General features: G+C 36.3%; 1 protein-coding gene across 2 annotated transcripts in view; it reads left to right on the top strand.

Annotated features, from left to right (window-relative positions):
- NPEPPS (aminopeptidase puromycin sensitive) overlaps nt 1-20,318 on the top strand; it is an 83,087-nt gene that overhangs the window by 39,778 nt on the left and 22,991 nt on the right. For both annotated transcript variants that reach the window (XM_080826059.1, XM_080826060.1), the window contains exons 3-11: nt 222-299; nt 9,306-9,427; nt 13,588-13,695; nt 14,904-15,104; nt 15,553-15,649; nt 15,759-15,792; nt 16,642-16,756; nt 18,861-19,025; nt 19,859-19,963. In XM_080826059.1, the coding sequence (XP_080682185.1) occupies nt 222-299; nt 9,306-9,427; nt 13,588-13,695; nt 14,904-15,104; nt 15,553-15,649; nt 15,759-15,792; nt 16,642-16,756; nt 18,861-19,025; nt 19,859-19,963 (1,025 nt within the window). The remainder of the gene's footprint in view (nt 1-221; nt 300-9,305; nt 9,428-13,587; nt 13,696-14,903; nt 15,105-15,552; nt 15,650-15,758; nt 15,793-16,641; nt 16,757-18,860; nt 19,026-19,858; nt 19,964-20,318) is intronic.

Raw genomic sequence — 20,318 nt, 5'->3', positions numbered from 1 at the left:
GGACTCCCTGCTCAGTGGAGAGCCTCTTCTCTCTCTCTCCCTCTGCTATTCCCCCTGCTTGTGCTCTCTCCCTTTGTCAAATAAATAAATAAAATCTTAAGAAAAAAAATATTTAGTTTTAGTAGAGATTTTGCCCTGAAAAATATTAATTGCTACAGTCTGGATTTTGTTTTAGTCCAGTCAGATTTTTGAACTAATTTTTTTTTTAATTTCCATTCCAGAAATACATGCTACAGGATTTAACTATCAGAATGAAGATGAAAAAGTCACCTTGTCTTTTCCTAGTACTCTCCAAACAGGTAAGAGTTGTGGCTTTTGTAAAATCCCATGATGAATAGTGACATCTTATTTTTCCAAAGAAATTTGTTGTATGCCTTTTTTTCCTCATTTTAAGAAGATTAAATATTAAGACAGAGCTTTTGAAAGAGGTTCATTGCAGCTTTTGGGCCACCAGGAATAAAGACCAAAACTAATGATCATTCTACCCTAGAACATAATGCATTGTTTTTCACCTTTTCAGTCTCACCTTTCTAAAAATACAGTTACACAGCTCCATCTTCCAGTAATTGAGGCCACATCTCTGAGATGAATGTCCCACAGTTGATTTTGATGTAGAAAAGTATAGTGAGGGCATGGAAGGAAAGATTTGTTAATAAAACACTATTATTAGGTAGGGGCGCCTGGGTTGCCTCAGTTGGTTGTGTTCACTCTTCATCTCTGCTCGGGTCTTGATCTCAGGATCGTGAGTTTTTAAGCCTGGCCCTGGGCTCCATGCTGGGTGTGGCACCTCCTTAAAAAATAATCATCATCATCATCCAGATTCTGTTATTAGGTATAAAAGCACAAAGGAAAAAGGAAGACTTTCTGAGCTTAATGTAGTGTAAGAAATTATATACAAATCGGTTGCTAAAGCACTAAGACTTTGATTAATGATCAATTGGAAAGCAACAAGTGGAGTGCATTTGTCATGATGAGCGCCAGATGATGTATGAAAGTGTTGAATCACTCTACAGTACACCGGAAACTAATACAAAACCGTGTGTTAACTAATTGGAATTAAAATAAAAAGTTAAAAAGTAAGAGGGAATTTGTATGAAAAAAATGCAAATGACTAAAACATGTGACAAGATATTTGGCTTTCTCATAATGAGAAATATGAAAACAGCAGTTACTGATATACCAGTTTTTGCCTGTATATTACTGGTGGGAGTGTAAATCCATGCGGTGTACTTGGAAGGCAGTCTGGCAGTATGTATCAAAAGCCTAAACAAGGGCACCTGGGTGGCTCAGTGGGTTAGGCCTCTGCATTCGGCTCCGGTCATGATCTCAGGGTCCTGGGATCGAGCCCCGCATCGGGCTCCCTGCTCAGCAGGGAGTCTGCTTCTGCCTGCCTCTCTGCCTACTTGTGATCTCTCTCTCTCTGTCAGATGAATAAATAAAATCTTAAAAAAAAAAAAAAAAAGCCTAAACATGTTCATGGTTTTGACCCAGCAATTCTGATAATAGGAATATATCCTAAGGAAAAATCATAAATGCAAGAAATGCTTTATGCCTAGAAATGTCTATTGAGACATTACTTAAGGTAGTAAAAAATTAGAATGAATGTATTTATTCAGCACTAAGGGAGTAATTATGACATCAGTATGGTGGCATTTATATAGCAACTAAAAGTGAGCTTAATGAATTCTTAACATTGTGAAGTGCTTATTATAATGTAAAATTGAAAAACAGAATACAAAATTACATATACAGGGTGATGAATCATATCTCTAAAATGATACAAATAAAATGATATGTCTGGTTTTTGACATAATTGATGGTTTTTATTCTTATTTATACATTTTTTAGTTTCCATAATTTCTATACTGATAATATATTGCCTTAATAGGATCTTTAGAAAAATTTTAAATTGGAGTTTTCTTTTTTGGCTCAGTGCTCTTTCATTTTGCCTTTTTCTAACTAGGATTTCTTGGATGAAATTAGTATAAAAATAAATGTTTTGCCATGAACATGTATTAAAAGATACCAAAGAATATACCAGAAAAATTAAGATTTCTGGGTTTTTTGACACCTTCCACTTCCATTGTCTTGTGAATATTTCCAGAAATATCTTGTGTGTATATGTAAGTATATGCAAAATTTTAATCCACGAGTGGGATCGCAAATCTCAGTGGCTTACAACAAATATTTCCTGCTCACACCTGGCCCTGAGGACTCCTGCAGCCTATCTCTACCTTTGCTTAAGAGCTCTGCTCAGCTCACAGCTCTTCTCATTCCAGGACCAGTAGTGAGCAGCTAATATCTGCAGCATGCTGTTCTCTCCCATGGCAGAGGGCAGAAGCTCAGGGATGGGAACAGAGACAAACCACACAGATACATTTCAGGCTTCTGCATGAATGGTGGTATACTTGATGTCCGTACACATTTCATTGGCCAAAGCAGATAGCATGGCCAAGCCCAAAGTCACTGTGGGAACAATTACCAGAGATTTGATTAAACTTCTACTATGAAAACTAGAGTAAAAAGCCCAACAATAATAGAAATGTAGGAACTTGTTAAAAGCAAAGACAAAAGAAAGTCTCAAAAAAAAAAAAAACTACACAAAACAAATTAATACCCTTAGAAATATTGTTAATATCACATTCATTAAACAATAACAAGACAGGGGAGCCTAGGTGGCTCAGTTGGTTAAGCATCCAACTCTTGATTTCTGCTCAGGTCATGATAACAAGGTCATGAGAGGGAACATGGGCTCCATCCTTAAGATTGTCTCCCTTGGGCGCCTGGGTGGCTCAGTGGGTTAAAGCCTCTGCCTTCGGCTCAGGTCATGATCTCAGGGTCCTGGGATCGAGTCCCACATCGGGCTCTCTGCTCAGCAGGGGGCCCGCTTCCCCCTCTCTCTCTCTGCCTCTCTGCCTACTTGTGATCTCTGTCTGTCAAATAAATAAATAAAATCTTTAAAAAAAAAAAAAAAAAAGATTGTCTCCCTTGCCCTCTGCTCCTCCCCCTACCATTTGTGCACTCTCTCTCTCTTAAAAAAAACAAACAAACAAAAAGAACAGGACAGATCATTATCAAACAGAAAGAATTAGAGCAAGAAAACTTCCAGAAATTATAATACAACAGTAATGAAAAACCCGATAGGAGTTTTTGAAGATGAAATAGAGGAATCTTACACATGGCAGGAAAATTTGAGGACCAGTCTAGCAGAGCCAACATCGATCTAGTAAAAGAGAGGACAGAGAAAATGAGAAGAGAAAGTTATTAAAGATCCAAAAGAAGAACATTTTCTTGAACTGAGGTGATTGGGAACTTCAGTTTGAAAAGGTACACCACTAAAAAAAAAAGAAGAAGAAGAAAGAAAGAAAAAAACAAAAGGTATACCACTGAGAAGGGCTAACTCAATAAATGTAAAAACTCCCATACAAATTTTAGAACTTCCGGGGATAAAAGTGAGGGTCTCGAAAGGTACCTGGGTAGCTCAGTTCAGTTAAGCATCTGACTCTTAATTTTATCTCAGGTCATGATCTCAGGGTCGTGGGGATTGAGCCTGGTGGAGTCAGGCTCCACACTCAGTGCAGAGTCTGCTTGGGGTTCTCTAGCTGCTTCTCCCTCTACCCCTACCCCTGCTCGTACTTGATCTTGAATGAATGAATAAAGTGAGGCTCTCTAATAAGTGTTTCTTCCCAAGGGCAGGGGGTTGGGAGGAAGGAGGGAAGGCTAGCAGATTACCTTCAAAGTTCAGGGAGCAGAATAGCAGTAGTAGTAGACTGAGAGGTGGGGGGTGGATAAAATGGGTGAAAGGGAGTGGGAGATACAGGCTTTCAGTTATGGAATGAGTAAATCAGGGATTAGAGGTACAGCATAAGGAACATAGTGGTATCATAATAGTGTTGTATGGTAACAGGTGGTAGCTACACTTACGGTGAGCATAGCAAAGGGTATAGAGTTGTCAAATCACTATGTTGAATACCTGAAACTAATGTAACACTGTCTATCAACAATATTTGAATGGATTTTTTAAAAAGGAATAGCAGATTAACCAAAGGGAACAATGGAAACTAGACTCTGATGAAGCCATTCCTTCAAAATTCTGTGTATCTGATTTTCAGCCTAGAATTAATTCTGTGCTTTTAGCCAGATTTTGAATTTAAAAGAGGTAGAATAGGAGTGCAGGGAGCCTGATGCGGGGGCTCAATCCCAGGACCCTAGGATCATGACCTGAGCCAAAGGCAGATGCTTAATGACTGAGGCACCCAGGCATCCTAGGAGCAAAAAAATTTTAAAGCAGGTTTTTAAAATCATCCCAGAGTATACATAAACCGTGTGTGTTGTGTGTGTGTGTGTGTGTGTGTGTGTGTGTGTGTGTGTGTGTAGAGAGTAAATTCAGCTGTTTAGCATTAGGCAATATGACAACATTATTTATTAAGTCAAAATTTCAAGATACTAGATTTATCAAAAGAAGCTGGAATGTATTTGCTAGAATGCTTGAGCAGGTAAGAACAGACAGAAACTCCTAGAAGGTGCATGTGTGATATATGTATACATATCTCTATACATGCATATGTATAAATGTGTGTAGGTATAATACATGCATGTTTCTATGAATGCTTAATCTGTGCCAGATTCATCTGTACTGTTTTATGTGTATCATAAATACTGATTTATTCATCCTTTTTGAGATAGTTTCTGTTACCTGCATTTTATAGATAAACCAAGGTACAAAGATGGTTTAATTAAATAACTTGCCCAAGGTCAATAGGTATTAGGTGCCAGAATCTGGATTTCAAACCAAAGCAGTTTAATCCCAAAGTCTGTACTTCAAACCATCATATTATGCTTTTTATTTTTAAATTAAATATTATAAAAATATAATAATACATGGTTTAAAAATCAAATGATATACAGTGGAAATGTGTTTGCCATCCTAGCCCTTTCTTCCTCTCTCGGCTCTTCTCAGAAGCAACCAGTTTCCTATGTATCCTTTTAAAACTATTCGATGGTTTTGTAAGCATTTCTGCATATACTGTTTAAGAACACAGAAACTAGCATGCCGTGTATCATATTCTGCACCCTTCTTTTCCCCTTACACGTGTGTGTGTGGGGGTGTAAATAAAAGAGGTCGGGGGCACCTGAGTGGCACAGTTGGTTGAGCGTCTGACTCTTGGTTTCAGTTTACATTGTGATCTCAGTGTTATGGAATCGACCCCCACCTTGGGCTCCATGCTCAGTGGGGGGGTCTGCTTGGGATTCTCTCCCTGTATCCTTCCCCCCCAACTCTCTCTCAATCTTTCTAAAATAATAAATAAATAATCTTTTTTTTTTTTTTAAGATTTTATTTATTTATTTATTTATTTGACAGAGAGAAAGAGAGCACAAGTAGACAGAGAGGCAGGTGAGAGAGAGGAGGAAGCAGGCTCCCCACTGAGCAGGGAGCCCGATGCGGGGCTCTATCCCAGGACCCTGAGATCATGACCTGAGCTGAAGGCAGCGGCTTAACCCACTGAGCCACCCAGGCGCCCCAAATCAATCTTTTTTTATAAAGGGTCAGCTATCAGTATATAAGAGCTTTGTCATTCTTGATGAGGACTATTTACAGCAGACATGGTAAATCGTGAAGTCATTTCTAAGGTCAGAGAAGGTTATATGACCTTTTGTATACTGGAATTTGACAGAGTTTGGGAGATTTTTAGTTAATACAACAGTATAAAAAAGTAACTGATGTAAGTATTAGAATTAGAAATTATCTTATTTGAGGGGCACCTGGGTGGCTCAATTGGTTGGGCTCTTGGTTTCCACTCAGATCGTGATATTGGGCCGTGAAATGGAGCCCTGAGTTGGGTTTCATGCTGAGCATGGAGTTTGCTTGTCCCTGTGCCTCTGCTCCTCTCCTTTCTCATGCTCGCTCGTTCATTTGCTCTCTCAAATAAATAAATAAATAAATAGAATCTTTTTTAAAAAATGAAATTATCTGAGGTGCCTGTGGCTCAGTTGTTAAGCGTCTGCCTTCGGCTCAGGTCATGATCCCAGAGTCCTGGGATTGAGCCCTGCATTGGGCTCCCTGCTCAGCGGGAAGCCTGCTTCTCCCTCTCCCACTCCCTCTGCTTGTGTTCCTTCTCTCACTGACTCTCTCTGTCAAAGAAATAAATAAAATCTTTAATTAAAAAAAAAAGAAATTATCCTGTTTGAGATTGAGACTAATACCGATTATTGAACATCTGTAAATATCTGTTTGAAAATCTTCGCTGTCACGTTTTCCCACTATTCTCTGGAGCACAGTTACCCATGTTTTTTCAAGTTTTGGTAAGCTGTACAAGCATTCTGTCTTCTGGTAAGGGAATAAATCTGGAGCATGTATTGAAAGGACCTTAGTAACCTTTGTGTTTAGCCTCACCAGACTTAACAGTCATGCCAGCTATTTCATAGCTAAAGCAAAACATTTTCTTTTCTGAATTGTCATGTTCTAGAATAGTGGTTAAATTACCATGATCATTGTAAGCTGACAACAACTTCATAATCTTCTGTTAAGGATCCTACAGAGTGGTGTTTATTTGGAGAAACATAGGTGATACTGACATTTCTAAGAGTGAAAAACAGGATCACAGGAAACAGTGACACAAAGGCAGAGACCTTTATTTACTCTCTTTCTATACAAATTAATCTGTCTTTAATTTTTTTGGTATTTAATAGGCTCATTAAATTTTTATTGAAGTTTTTAAAGATCTACTTCAGGTTTTACAACAATTATACTCTCCTAAGCGTTAAAGAAATAAGGCTTTTGGTAGAAGTTGCAATTTTCCAGTTGTTTAATTTATAAATGAGGTTATTGTATGTTTTAAGAGGTTTATTATCCCAAGCAAATAAATATTGTGTATAATGGATATTGAAATAAGGTGTCTAATGTGAGGAAGCAATGTAAATTATGTGGGCAAACAGGTACAAGATTGGACAGTCTGGCAATCAGTTCTTCAGTATGGTGTAAATTTGATAAGTTGACATTTATTAAGCCTTTTTTCTCCTGTTTTTGCCCTATAATTCTACTATATTAATAGTAAATATTTTATAATTCATATAATTGTATGATATAACACTAGTTCCATTTATTATGATTTTTTAAAACTTTAACTTGTGTTTTGTTTGAATTTCAGGTAATAACCTTTTCCAATACTTTGTATTTTGTTTAGTATGCCACTTTTTTGGAAGTGGCCACTATCAGTATCTTGTTATGGTTTGATGGCCTTGGAGATTTAAAACCAAGTAAAAGTGTAAGCAGCCTTTCTTATTTAGTTATGAGTTTTAAATCATATTATTCCAAGTAGGAAGAGGCAAAAGTAGATTTCCCGTGGAGTATGAGTTATAGAAAAGAAATCTTAACATGTTAGTTGACTAGTGAAAACAGACTGGCCAGTTCCATTTATGGAATTGCAACATAAGATTCCAGCAAATACTTCTCTTTAAATGCAGTGGGTTTTTACAATGTACTAGATATTCCTTGTAAACTTTATTAATGCATATATATCTGCTTTCCTAAAGATTACTGAATTCCTAAAGAAAATAGGGAGAAATTTTATATTATGGTTAAATTCTTTAGTATCAATCATTTAGAATTCTTTCACATCCTTTTACTGTATTCTTACTTACTGTTCCAGTAATCTGTCATTCTCTTTAAGAGAGTATTCATTGTCCCCTCTAGACAGAAGGTCTGATTTTTAAAAAATAAGATTCACGCACATTTATTCAAATGAGTTTAGTTTTTTTCCCCCAGCACGATCACATTAAGAATATGGCACTGTGGGGTGTCTGGTTGGCTCAGTCAGCAGAGTATGCAACTCTCGATCTTGGGGTTGTGAGTTCAGGCCGTAGGTTGAGCACAATAAAAAAAAGAATACGGTGCTTTGTTTAGTAATGATGACTTCACAGCAGAGGCCTGAAATTTTTCTCTTGAAGTTACTTTCAGAACGAGTTTGAAGCACATGTGAAAATCGTTTTAATTACTTAATTGACATGCTTGATCAACAACAGCATTTTGTCTAGAAACAGTTTGCAGTTTGTCATTCACTTTTTCTGTAGACTTGGACGCTTCATGACTTTTGGACCTTTTCAAAAAAGTCAGTTCGGTTTTGGAAGGTGGCAATCTGACTGAGAACATTCAAAAGGATATATCAGAAAGAGAGGGACTCAAGAACATTTTGAACAATGTCAGTGTCATTGCTCTATGGCATTCCAAAATGACAGTTTGAAACATTAGGATATAAAAGTTTTGGAATGATTACCTAATTACTTTATAGTCATACTGTGTCTTTGATTTATTAGATTCCCATGCTGTAGATCCTGTTATAAATAGGCACTTTTAAAAGAATCAATTAAAAGTCAACATTTTTCTGGTTGGCTTTTTGGGGAGATTTTATTTGTGAAATGTAGAAGGGGATTATTGTTTTGTCATGCATCTGAATTTAGTAGATGACTGATAGATATTAATTATCATCTCTTCCTGTTATAAAAGAAGGTATATATACTCACAAAACTCCCATTTTGTCTAATTTGGCTTTGCCCTTATACAACAATAGAATATACATTCATGTTGCATTTTATTTGCATTTAGTAATTATTGAATAAATGTATTTCTTTAATATTATCATTTCAAATGATTGAGGTGACTGTAAGAGTTTTTAATGCCTTTTTGCCAGCCAAATCATTGATCTTCCCTATATAGTTCCTTTCAAAAGTATGGAATCAATGTTCTATTTGGATTGAACAGATAGGGTTTTTGTCTTAAATTGGCATGAAGTCCTCTAAATGGACCAATTTATATGGCATCATTGGCAGAGAACATGAATTTTGGATTAAACAGGCCTAAATTTTTTATCTCATTCTTGCTACTTAATAATCATGTGACAACAAGCAAGTTACTTAATTTTCAGCCTCAGTTTCCTCATCTGAAAAAATGGAGACTATACTACTTCCAAGTTTCTGAATATTTTTAAGGCTCCATGCACAGTAGCATGTCATAAATTTAATAATAAATGTTCATTTCCTTTCCTGTTTTTATCTTTATGGATTGGTGATTAAAGATTAAGTTAATAGAGTTAAAGAACTTTCTAAACAGTCACCTTAAACATGATATTAAGGTTCACTTTAGGATTAGTTTACCATTTTTCAGTAGATACTAGATTCTGTCCATTGCCAGAAGCATTTGAGAAAGGAAAAAAAATGATTTGAACATAAGTTAGAGTCTTAAGGACATATTTTTGATAACTTGTACTTAATATCTGTATTTAAGTGGTTTCATTCATCTTCAATCACAGGTACAGGAACCTTAAAGATAGATTTTGTTGGCGAGCTGAATGACAAAATGAAAGGTTTTTATAGAAGTAAATATACTACCCCTTCTGGAGAGGTGCGCTATGCTGCTGTCACACAGTTTGAGGTATGGTATTCTCTAAAATGCTGTGATCTTAAAGTGGATATTCTGACAAAGTTCTGTTCCATTATTTGCATGATTATTTCAGGGTAGGTGCCTTTGGCCATGATTATATTCATGATTTTGGAATTTTTATTTTATACTCATCCAGTTATCTCCATTATAGAGGGACAGAATTAGAGATGTAGGATGGAGAATGGACACGCACATACACACACAACGGCATTACTATTTCATAGGAGAAGCCACAGGAATCAAATACTAAGAAGATAATTTTAATTAAAAAAGGTACATCGTATAAAAGCAATTCAGATATTGAAATTCTGTTACATATGTTTGTATAAATATGTATATATGTAACAAAATATGTATGTGACAAAATTATATATGCATGTATGTGTATTTACATGTATGTATACATCTGCATACATGCATATATGTAGCAGAATTTCAGTGCCTGAATTGCTTTTATACTGTGTACCTTTCCTAATTAAAATTATGCTCTTAGTATTTGACACCTGTAGCTTAGCCTACCAAATTAACGGCAATGTTGTATAGCATTCCTTTGCTTCTTTGAAATGTCCTGCTGTTTGTTTATCTTACTATATTATCTGCACTTTCTTTGATTTTTGTTTATCATGTATATTAAAATTACATAACTTGTTTTGAATTTGCTAGTGGTACTTTTAAGTAGTAAATCTAATTAATTTTAGTCCTGTGCATTTCAATATGGATGATGAAATAGCAGATCATACCTGTTTTTATGTTTCTGCCTATATCTCTGTGTTGTTTGTTTTGCACACCTAAAGTTTTGGATTGGGGTGCCTGGTTGGCTCAGTTGGTTAAGCGTCTGCCTTTGACTCGGGTCATGATCCTGGGGTCAGGGAGCCCACTTCTCCCTCTGCCAGCAGCTCCCCCTGTTTGTGCTCTCTCTCTATTTCTAGCTCTCTCTCTCAAATAAATAAATACAGTCCTTTTTAAAAAATAAAGTTTCAGATCTAGTTTACTACTAATTTGTCTAACCTGGTGTATCTTCTCTTTCAAGAATTTTATTTTGCCTTCTGTTTTAAAACGGCATTTGCAGGGGCGCTTGGGTGAAACCGACTCAGCTTAGGTCATAATCTCAGGGTTGTAGGATTGAGCCGAGTCACCCTCTGTGCTGAGTGTGGAGTCTGCTTGTTCCTCTCCCTCTGCTCCTCCCCACCCTCCCCCATAAATAAAATATTTTTTTAAAAATTGCCCTAACTATTTAGGCTTAATTCTGTGTTTCAGTTATTTCAATGCTTATCTTTAGCCCTTTAAGCACTTCTGCATCCTGGAATGGTTGCCTGGAGTATTTCTCCAATAAAATATTTTTAAGGGAGGGTATGTGGATAGTATACTTCCAGAGTCTCTGCACAGCTGAAAACCTTTCATTTGCTTAATACATGACCAGTTTTAATGGGTGTATAATAGATTTGTTGGGGGTGGGGAAGGAGGAGCAGCAGCCCCTGACATTCAGAAGTTGTGCCAGCACTCCAGGTAGTCCATGTTGGTCTCCTTCTCGACATAACAGTATCATAGAGCACCACCCTCGGGCAAGGTTACTCTGAGACTATGATAAAAGGAAACAAAACAAGGGTGCTTCATAATTTCATCTGAGGACAGACAAAAACAGGGCCACTGTGCTACCCATGAAATAGCGACCAGCTCCCTCTCTTAGTTAAAATGAGCGACTACTACTTCTTTCTCAGTGTCAGTTTTAGTCTTGCTCTAGTCTGCCCTCTCTGTAGATGAGATCTGTTGAGATGCCCACCCACAGAATTCCTCTACTTTCTGACAGCACCCAGTTTACAGTGAATCTAAATCCTCCCCCAATTCACTGGGCCAAATCCGGAATACACATATGATAGCTTGTTTCTCACACACCCCAGGGTTCCCCTTACTGTGCGTTTCCCCTTGCTGTAATGAGTAACGAACCCAACTTCTCAACTGTAAGAGCAGTATATACAATTGGGTTATAGTTTTTCTTTCAAAAGTATATAAATGTTGTTCCACAGTCTTTCATATCTCATCGTGTCAAGGGGAAGAATCAGACTAGAATATCTTTTTTTCCCTTGTAGAATAACATTGTTTTGTTTTGCTTTGCTTTGCTTTCTTCCTGATTGCTTGTTAAATTATTTCCTTATACTTAAAAATCAAAAGTTTTTTACCAGGTTCACCAGTTCACTTTTCATGAACTTTTACATAGTAATTGGTGAACCCTATTGATGTTCAGGCTTCAGTGTAGCCGAGTTTTCTCCTCTTATGTATTACATTCACTGTGGTGTGTGCTCTTTCATAATAGGTTTATATCTGATATCTGTCCCTCAGATGAAGTTTTGATGGCTTTCGTCACTGTCCTTTCTGTATTAGAAACTTTTAGATCTTGTTATCTGTGTTACTCATTTAATTTCCTCTAGTATAAATTCATTTCTCTACTGCTGCTGCTCCTAAGTTCAGTTTTTCTGTGCTCTTTTCTTTCCTTACACTCTACATACTTTTCAGATGTCTTAGTTATTCTTTGAATGAATTCATCATTTACTTAACTTCTTTGAGAGTGCAGTTAGCCATCTAGCATTTTCCTTAGAGAAACTTTTTTTCCAGAAGTATGTGCTTCCTATACCTCTGTATAATTTATTCCTTCTTTTCATGATACAGAATCTTGTAATTGGTTCTTTTTTTTTTTTTACTTTATTCTGTTTTATTTAAGTTTCTTTCTCTCATAACTGGTATTCTACAAAGACTAAACTTTATTTTGCTTTAACAAGGTTGCTCTTTCTTAAAAAGCAAACAAGTTTCCTCTTTATTTTTAAAGAAAAAAATGAGTTCTGGGACACATGAGTGGCTCAGTCAGTTTAGCATCTGCCTTCAGCTCAGGTCATAATCCCAGGATCCTGGGATCAAGTCCCACATCAGGCTTCTTGTTCAGCAGGGAGCCTGCTTCTCCCTCTGCCTGCCATTCTCCCTGCTTATGCTTGTGTGCACTCACACTCACTCTCTGACAAATAAAATCTTTAAAAATAAATAAATAATAGAAAAATGATGGGGCGCCTCGGTGGCTCAGTTGGTTAAGTGGACAGCTCCTGATTTTAGCTCAAGTCATGATCTCAGGTTCATGAGATTGAGCCCCAAGTTGGGCTCTGTGCTGGGCGGGGAGCCTGCTTAAGATTATCTGTCTTGGGCCCCTGGGTGGCTCAGTCAGTTAAAGTGTCTGTCTTCAGCTCAGGTCATGATCTTAGGGTCCTGGGATCGAGTCCCACATCGGGCTCTCTGCTCAGCGGGGAGTCTGCTTCTCTCTCACACTCTCCCTTTGTGTTCTCTCTCAAATAAATAAATAAAAACTTTAAAAAAGAAAAGATTCTCTCCCTCGCCCTCTTTCCCTTCTCTCCTTAAAAAACAAAAAACAAAGACAAAGAATGACCTGTTTAGAATTGGTAAGAGCATCTGTCTTTATTCCTGGTTTTATCATTTCAGATGAAGAATAAAGCACATTAGAGATTCTGGAAATATTTTTGTTTTTGAAATAAAAGCCAGAGAGGCAATCTATCCTATTTTCCCAGGTCTAAATTCTTAACAGTATACTTGTTCCTATGCTCTGTGTTTTGAACATTACTGCTGAAACCATTAACATTGGATTTTTGAAATGTTGGAATGTTCTGTTAAAAATAAAAATATAGGGGCCTCTGGGTGGCTCAGTTAGTTAAGCATCTGCCTTTGGCGCAGGTCATGATCCCAGGGTCCTGGGATCGAGCCCCACATCTCCCTCTCCTCCTCCTGCTCGTGCTTTCTCTCTCTCTCTCTCACTCTCTCTAATAAATAAACAATCTTTAAAAATATATATATTATTCTAAATTATTCTAATACTATAGATTATTAAGATCTGTAGCAGACCTAATTCCTGGGTTATTGCTTGTTTTTGTTTGTTTTTGCATCGTTGTTGTGGCAGGGATAATACGCCCCAGGTTTTCTCTGTAGTCACTGCCTGGTGTTTTGCTGGCATGGAGTAAAAAGTAAATATTTAAACAAGTAAAAAGTAAATATTTAAACAAGGAATGGATGATAGAAAGAAGATGATGACAGTTACTTCATAAAACAGTCGGTTAGGTTAATTCAGTAATATTCATAATTCATTTTCCTTTTTTAAGGCTACTGATGCCCGGAGGGCTTTTCCTTGCTGGGATGAGCCTGCCATCAAAGCAACTTTTGATATCTCATTGGTCGTTCCTAAAGACAGAGTAGCTTTATCAAACATGGTATGTATGTATGTATGTAAGTATATTGAAAATTTGAACAAGTGTTTAGAATATTTAGTTTGCTGGTTAGATGTAATAGCATGAAACCACGTAGCACAGTGCTTGATACATAACAGGAGCACAGATGTTCGTCGTCTTTATGTCCAGTAAGCCCTCTTTTTTTAAATTCCCTTATTTGGAGTTTCCTTCCTCATGGAAGAAATTTCTTATAATTTGGAAAACTAAAAACATGATGAGTTTAATAAATATTGCCTGAAAAAAAATCTGACTTTCTTATTAAATGCCGAAAGATACAGCCATGTGTGAAGTATGTTTAGGTTTCTGGTTGATTGTATTCTTAGAATGTGCTCTCTTCACTGATGTCATTATCTCTTTCATAAACAGAGTAAGCATTTACCTCTTGAAATGTATTGTTTAACACAGAGAGTACCCAACAGCCGGTCATAAGACTCTGGGAACTTGGGAAAGCCTACTTTACCTGAAAATAACTGGTTTCTGCCTACTTTATGGTGGAGAGAATTCCACAGAGAGAATGCCATTCTCTTCTCAAATATTTCTAAAAAGGAGGCTAATATATTAAACTGAAATATTATTTTACAGTTTAGTGTGAATGAATTTATCACATCTGTTCTTGAATAAGACTTTCTTGGAAGAAAGAATAGAGAGGTCTTAAGAAAGTAGAGAGCCTGAATATGAAAAAAAAAAAAAAAACAGAGGGAGTGGAGGTTGGTAACAACAAAGAGAAATTAGGAACTCTATTGGTAAAGTGGAGATTCCTCCACAAATTTGCTTAGAGCCAGCCTTGGTATAGAGAATGCTCTAAATTTAGATATCTGTACCCTTTGAAATGTAGATTTCATAATTACCGTTTATTAATAATTATTGCCTTCTATCCTTATTTCACTTGGAAAGTGTTGAGGTCTTACTTAAAACATCCCAGTACCTGGCATATAGTAGGTATTCAAGAAAAATTGCTTCTTTTCTCTCATAGATCCCTGGTAGTTTTAACACTTCTGCCCCCAACTTCTTAGTGTTTCCTTCTTAATAGGAGAGATTTTGACAGCATAAAAGCAGTGGATGAATTGGGATAGATAAGTAAGCAGTGCTGGAAAGGGGGAGGGAGAAGCCGCACATATTTTTGGCTAGTATTTGCTTGAAGGTATTTAATGTAAATCTGTTTAAATTTTCTTTTCTTTTCTTTTTTAAAGAATGTAATTGATCGGAAACCATACCCTGATGATGAAAATGTAGTGGAAGTGAAGTTTGCCCGCACACCTGTCATGTCTACATATTTGGTGGCATTTGTTGTGGGTGAATATGACTTTGTAGAAACAAGGTCAAAAGATGGTGTGTGTGTCCGTGTTTACACCCCTGTTGGCAAAGCAGAGCAAGGAAAATTTGCGTTAGAGGTAAATGTACTTGAAGAGGATTGTTCCAACAGTCCATAACTCCAGGTTGGGGAATTTACATTTCTGATCAATTACTAGTACAATTATTTATAATTTAGTCTGAAATTTGTTGTGTACTTTGGTTTTATTTTTAATAGAATTTTGAAGCTACCAACCTTGGTGTCACATTAGCATTTTACAAGATAATGATTAAGAGAATATTAGAGTGGAATTTATTTATCCACATAGTGGGTGGGAAAAGATGTAATGTATTTTTCATACCAATATATTATAAATGGATTAAAGTTTGGCCAACATAACAAAAGCCAAAGACTTGGAGGTAGGGTTCCCCAGGGTTGGTTTCTAGTAACTTGAGATGCTTTGGCTTGCAACAGGATTCCTTTGTGGATTTCTATATGAATTACAATAAAATATTTATCAGATGGTTCTTTTGTTTATACTTTTGTAGGTTGCTGCTAAAACCCTGCCTTTTTATAAGGACTACTTCAATGTTCCTTATCCTCTACCTAAAATTGATCTCATTGCTATTGCAGACTTTGCAGCTGGTAAAGTAAATTTCATTTTATTGCTGAATTGTAATAACTTTTTTGAATTTTGTGATTTTGAAGAAGTATGTACGTATATCAATAAATGTCTTATATTTATTTTATGAAGGTGCCATGGAGAACTGGGGCCTTGTTACTTATAGGTATGTTAATGATTCATTATCCTGCCTTATCTTTTCAGTCACTGATTTCGTAAGAGCTTCACTCCTAATCACAGTTGAGTAGCTTCTGCTTTATGATCTGCTGTAAATTTTCCTACCTCCCCCACTTCTGCACACATTTCAGGAACGCAGATGAACACCCTCTGGTGCTACTATCTGAGATTGTGAGATTTTAAAGTGAGCATCTGGCATTAGTAACATTTTTAGATCTATTTTTGGCTGAGTTTCTCATTTTGGTGCCTCCTCTTCCTCCCAGGAGTTTCATAGTTATTTTTCCAGCTTGAAGAACCATCTCTGCTTTAATGTTTTCTAGCCAAGTTTTTACTTATCTGTCACCACAATACAAACATGTGGGTTGTATAATTTTTAAAGCAGGATCTGTAAACAAGTTTTTGCCCCGCCTTCTTTGATGAGTTAAGTTTTGGACAGCCTGCTCAGTGTTCTTGTTGGGACTGTGGAATGCATCTTCCCCCCATTTGCCACTCCCCTTCTTTTAATGGGAGGACTGTCTACTCTCTCTGTCTAGCACAATAATCCCTAATCCTTTAGACAAAGTTTTTTAAAACTTTCACACAGCTGTCCTGTTTACAAACTGATGATTAAACTTGTGTCTCATCTTTGATCTTCTGTTGTATGAATTCTGTTGGAATAGTCCTTAATCTTCCCAGAACTTTTTCTATTCTGTGCACTCAGAGGAAATGTTTTTTTGATATCTCTAAAGCCTAACTTGACCATCTTATTTACTGTTTGACTCTCCCTCCCCCATTTGTGTATGCCTCCTTTTATTGCAATACTTAACATTGTTTAAAAAAAGGTTTTTTTTAAACACAGGGAGACTGCATTGCTTATTGATCCAAAAAACTCCTGTTCCTCATCACGCCAGTGGGTTGCTCTGGTTGTGGGACATGAACTCGCCCATCAATGGTTTGGAAATCTTGTTACTATGGTATTTAATATTTTTAAGTGCTCAAATATATTTATCTTCATCCTGCTGCACATTATTTTGGCTACATAGTATTTCAGGTTTGACTGGAACATAGTACTAAAAAATGAATGAGAGAAAATCTTTATTTTAGAAAGTCTGCTCAGCAGTGTTTATCAGAATATCTTCGTCAATCAAAAGAATGTGGACAGTCTTTATGCAACATAAAATATTTCCTAAACTGTTGTAGAATTTGCCTGCAAATGGTGAAGTCATAATACTGTGGTGGGAGAAAGAGACTCCTCTTAGGTTCAGAGATTCCAGGCTAACTGTAGTTTCTTGAGCATACTTATTATGTAGTTAAGTAGCTGGAAAGAAACCTGAACATAATCCATTAGGTTGCAATGTTTTTAGGAGTCAGTTTTCTCATTGCCTAAAATGTTAAGTTGAAATTTGATAGAAATGAAACTAGGGAATAACTGTTAAGTATAATAAAATTTCCAGCTGTCCCATTGAAATTATTGTTTATTTTGTTTGCAGTGAATTTTACAGTGTTTGCAGTGAATGATCTCTGTTCTCAAGTCTTGACCTTTCCCTCTCACTCCAAATAAGTACTCTCTATGTCGGCTAGTTGTGTTCGAACTTGGGAGCAGAGTTTAATGAGTGAACTAGAAGTACCTCTGCAAGGAAAGAACTGGAGGTTCTGGAGCCAGCCAGATTCCCTGATAGCATTTTAGGCTGCCAGAGAGCAGAACCTGACTTGGATGTTAGTTGAGTCCATATGTCACAGGAATAAGCAAGACAGTAAGACATTTAGCAACCGTTACATGTCTGAGACAGTTTTTAAAGAACGCCAGCCCTTGAAATGAAACCATTTCCTTTTGCTTTAGATGTTTAAATTTTTACTTAGGGGTGAAAAAAAGTTTTGAAATATAATTTCATGTGGAATTAAGTATGCTGGTACGTGTATTCCAACATGTACAGAAATATTCTCTTCTCCAAATGTAGCAAGTTCGTTGCTACCAGTTTTTTGTTAGCTTTGAGCAGTCTTTATTTTTTATGATTTTATTTTTAAACTGCCAGCAATAAATTTTAGTAGGGAAAATGTGCACATTCTCATATAGCTTTTAAACAACTTTTTACTGAATTTGAGTGACCTTATAGTTATTAGATGTCAGTTGTTTCTTTAACTGAAATTTAAGGGCTCATGATAAGTTGGTGAATAACTAGCTCTGTACCAACTTATCTTCTTGGAAGCTACTAGTTAAGTAAGTGTACAAACCATTTAGACAGATAGGCTTTCATCACTTAATATTGAAAATATTTGATCTTTTCAGAATTTTAAATGCCTTTTTTCTGTTCACCATTACATTAGTCCTTCAGCATATATCTTGGATTCTTATGTTGCTTTCTTTTTGTAAGAGATTTAATCAACTTTAATGAAACTTAGAATAAAATCTCTTTCTAAAAAGTTGATTTTTTTAAAAAATTGGTTTTATCTTTGACTCATTTATGTTCTTTGTCCATTTTACTGTTAAATTTTATTAGCAGGTGAGAATTTTATTATCTATAAGTACTTAAACACTGTTCATTACTGAACTACTTACTGCCATGAAACTTCTGTTAATTTTACCTAATATTTGTATAAGCAGTACTGCTTTTCTGTTTATCTAGAAAGTTTTAACTTGCCAGTCAGTCATTATGGAAATCTTTTCCAGTTTTCCTTGTTTGCTTCTGGTAGCTTTCTGGTTTATTCAGCTAAATTTTACCTGACCATATATATAGTCTCTTGCCTACATTTATCTGTTCTCTTCCTCTTTTCCATATAAGGGCTTTCCCCCTTCACTCCCTCCCTTTTCCTTCCATTTTTTCCTAGCTTTGGTAATAGTTACTTAGCTATGTTTTGAAATGTCCCTTAGGCCTAATGCCAAAATCACCAGTTGGCCTACCTTAGCATCTCTTTTAAGCATCTTTTCTGTTTAGAGATGTGAGTTATTTACTGAATTTTTTCCCTGAATTTCGGCCTATTAAAAGTTGTAGAGTATAGTGGAGGGACATGTGAGTTTTTTAAATTAGTGGAATGATAAAAATTTTGTTTTCTTTACACATTTATTTCTCTTATTTTTAGGAATGGTGGACTCATCTTTGGTTAAATGAAGGCTTTGCATCATGGATTGAATATTTGTGTGTAGACCACTGCTTCCCAGAGTATGATATCTGGACTCAGTTTGTATCTGCCGATTACACCCGTGCCCAGGAACTTGATGCTTTAGATAACAGCCATCCTATTGAAGTGAGCCATACTTTTCAACCATTGTCCTTTGCTTTAATTTCTAAGGAAATAAGTAATCTTTTATAGAGATACTTAGGAGCCTGAAAAGAAAAGAAAATTGCATGGGCAATTCACTTGTTTTTTTAGTTCATGTTTTCAGTCTTGAAATCTCACAAGACTTAATAATTATGTTTCTTTTTAAGGTAGGCAGCATAAAAATTTTATCTTTGTGGAGGCAAGTGCTATATACCCATAAGCATTAATTAAATACATTTTTATTGACTAGTATGGGAGAACCATGCCTGTTGGGCAGTTTGCACAAGAGAACATTATGATTCTATTGTTTGTTTCAAAGAAAACTCTGAACATATTCTTTTATTGTTGTCATTGTCTGTTTTTATATATATTTTATTTCTTTTGACTTAGCCTGTCCTTATTTTGGCTAGTTTAGATGGACAAATTTTGCCTCCAAAGAAGTAGACTTACAGTCTACTTTGGCATATTTAACCAGGCTCCTTTGTAATGGTAAGCCATTACAGTTGCAAGAAATCAAATGTTTCTCATTTCTCCCTTCGTCCCTCTCCCAGTTCCCCAATAAAAAGATCCATGGTGATTTGCCTCCCGGCAAAGCCAAGCCAAGACCTGCAGAGATGATGGGGATCATGTTCTATGCTCCACTTTATTACTGTTAGTTACTACACTCTTTTTAGGGGTCATCATTATGTATTCATGAGTGAGCTAAAGGCAGAAGAGTGTCTTATGAGTTAGGAGGGTTTTCCTAGAAAGCTTTTTATGTCATTCGGTATTAGAGGCTGTTCGTTTCCTGTCATAACCTGAATCACACTGTCTGCCAGGTCAGTGTGGGCCATCCTGCTGAAGTTGATGAGATATTTGATGCTATATCATATAGCAAAGGTGCATCTGTCATCCGAATGCTCCATGACTACATTGGGGATAAGGTAAAAAAGCCATTTTAAAAAGTCTTCCATCCTTTTATGGTGAAATCACAGTGTTTTGCATGGAAAAAATAAGTGTCTACATTTATTTAGATTAAGTTCCTAAGTAATTTTTCTAGACTCTGGAAGGATATTACCCTGATCTGGCTTATCTTCTTTTCTTTTTAATATTGACTCTTACGGTCTCTTAGATGAATGATGTATAAATGTGTTTGGGGGATGTGTGGGAGGCTGGTATAAAACTTAAAAACAGACATGCCAGGCAAAGAGGATGCATTCTTAAGTAAAAGACAGTAGACATTATGACGGATAGTTGTTTTTCAGTAAGCCTGACACTCAGCTAATTTGAGTAAATTAG

This window comes from Martes martes, assembly GCF_963455335.1.
Source record: "Martes martes genome assembly, chromosome: 16".
NCBI lineage: Eukaryota > Metazoa > Chordata > Mammalia > Carnivora > Mustelidae > Martes > Martes martes.
The sequence above is the reverse complement of the archived record's forward strand: the minus strand, read 5'-3'. Positions and strand labels throughout refer to the sequence as shown.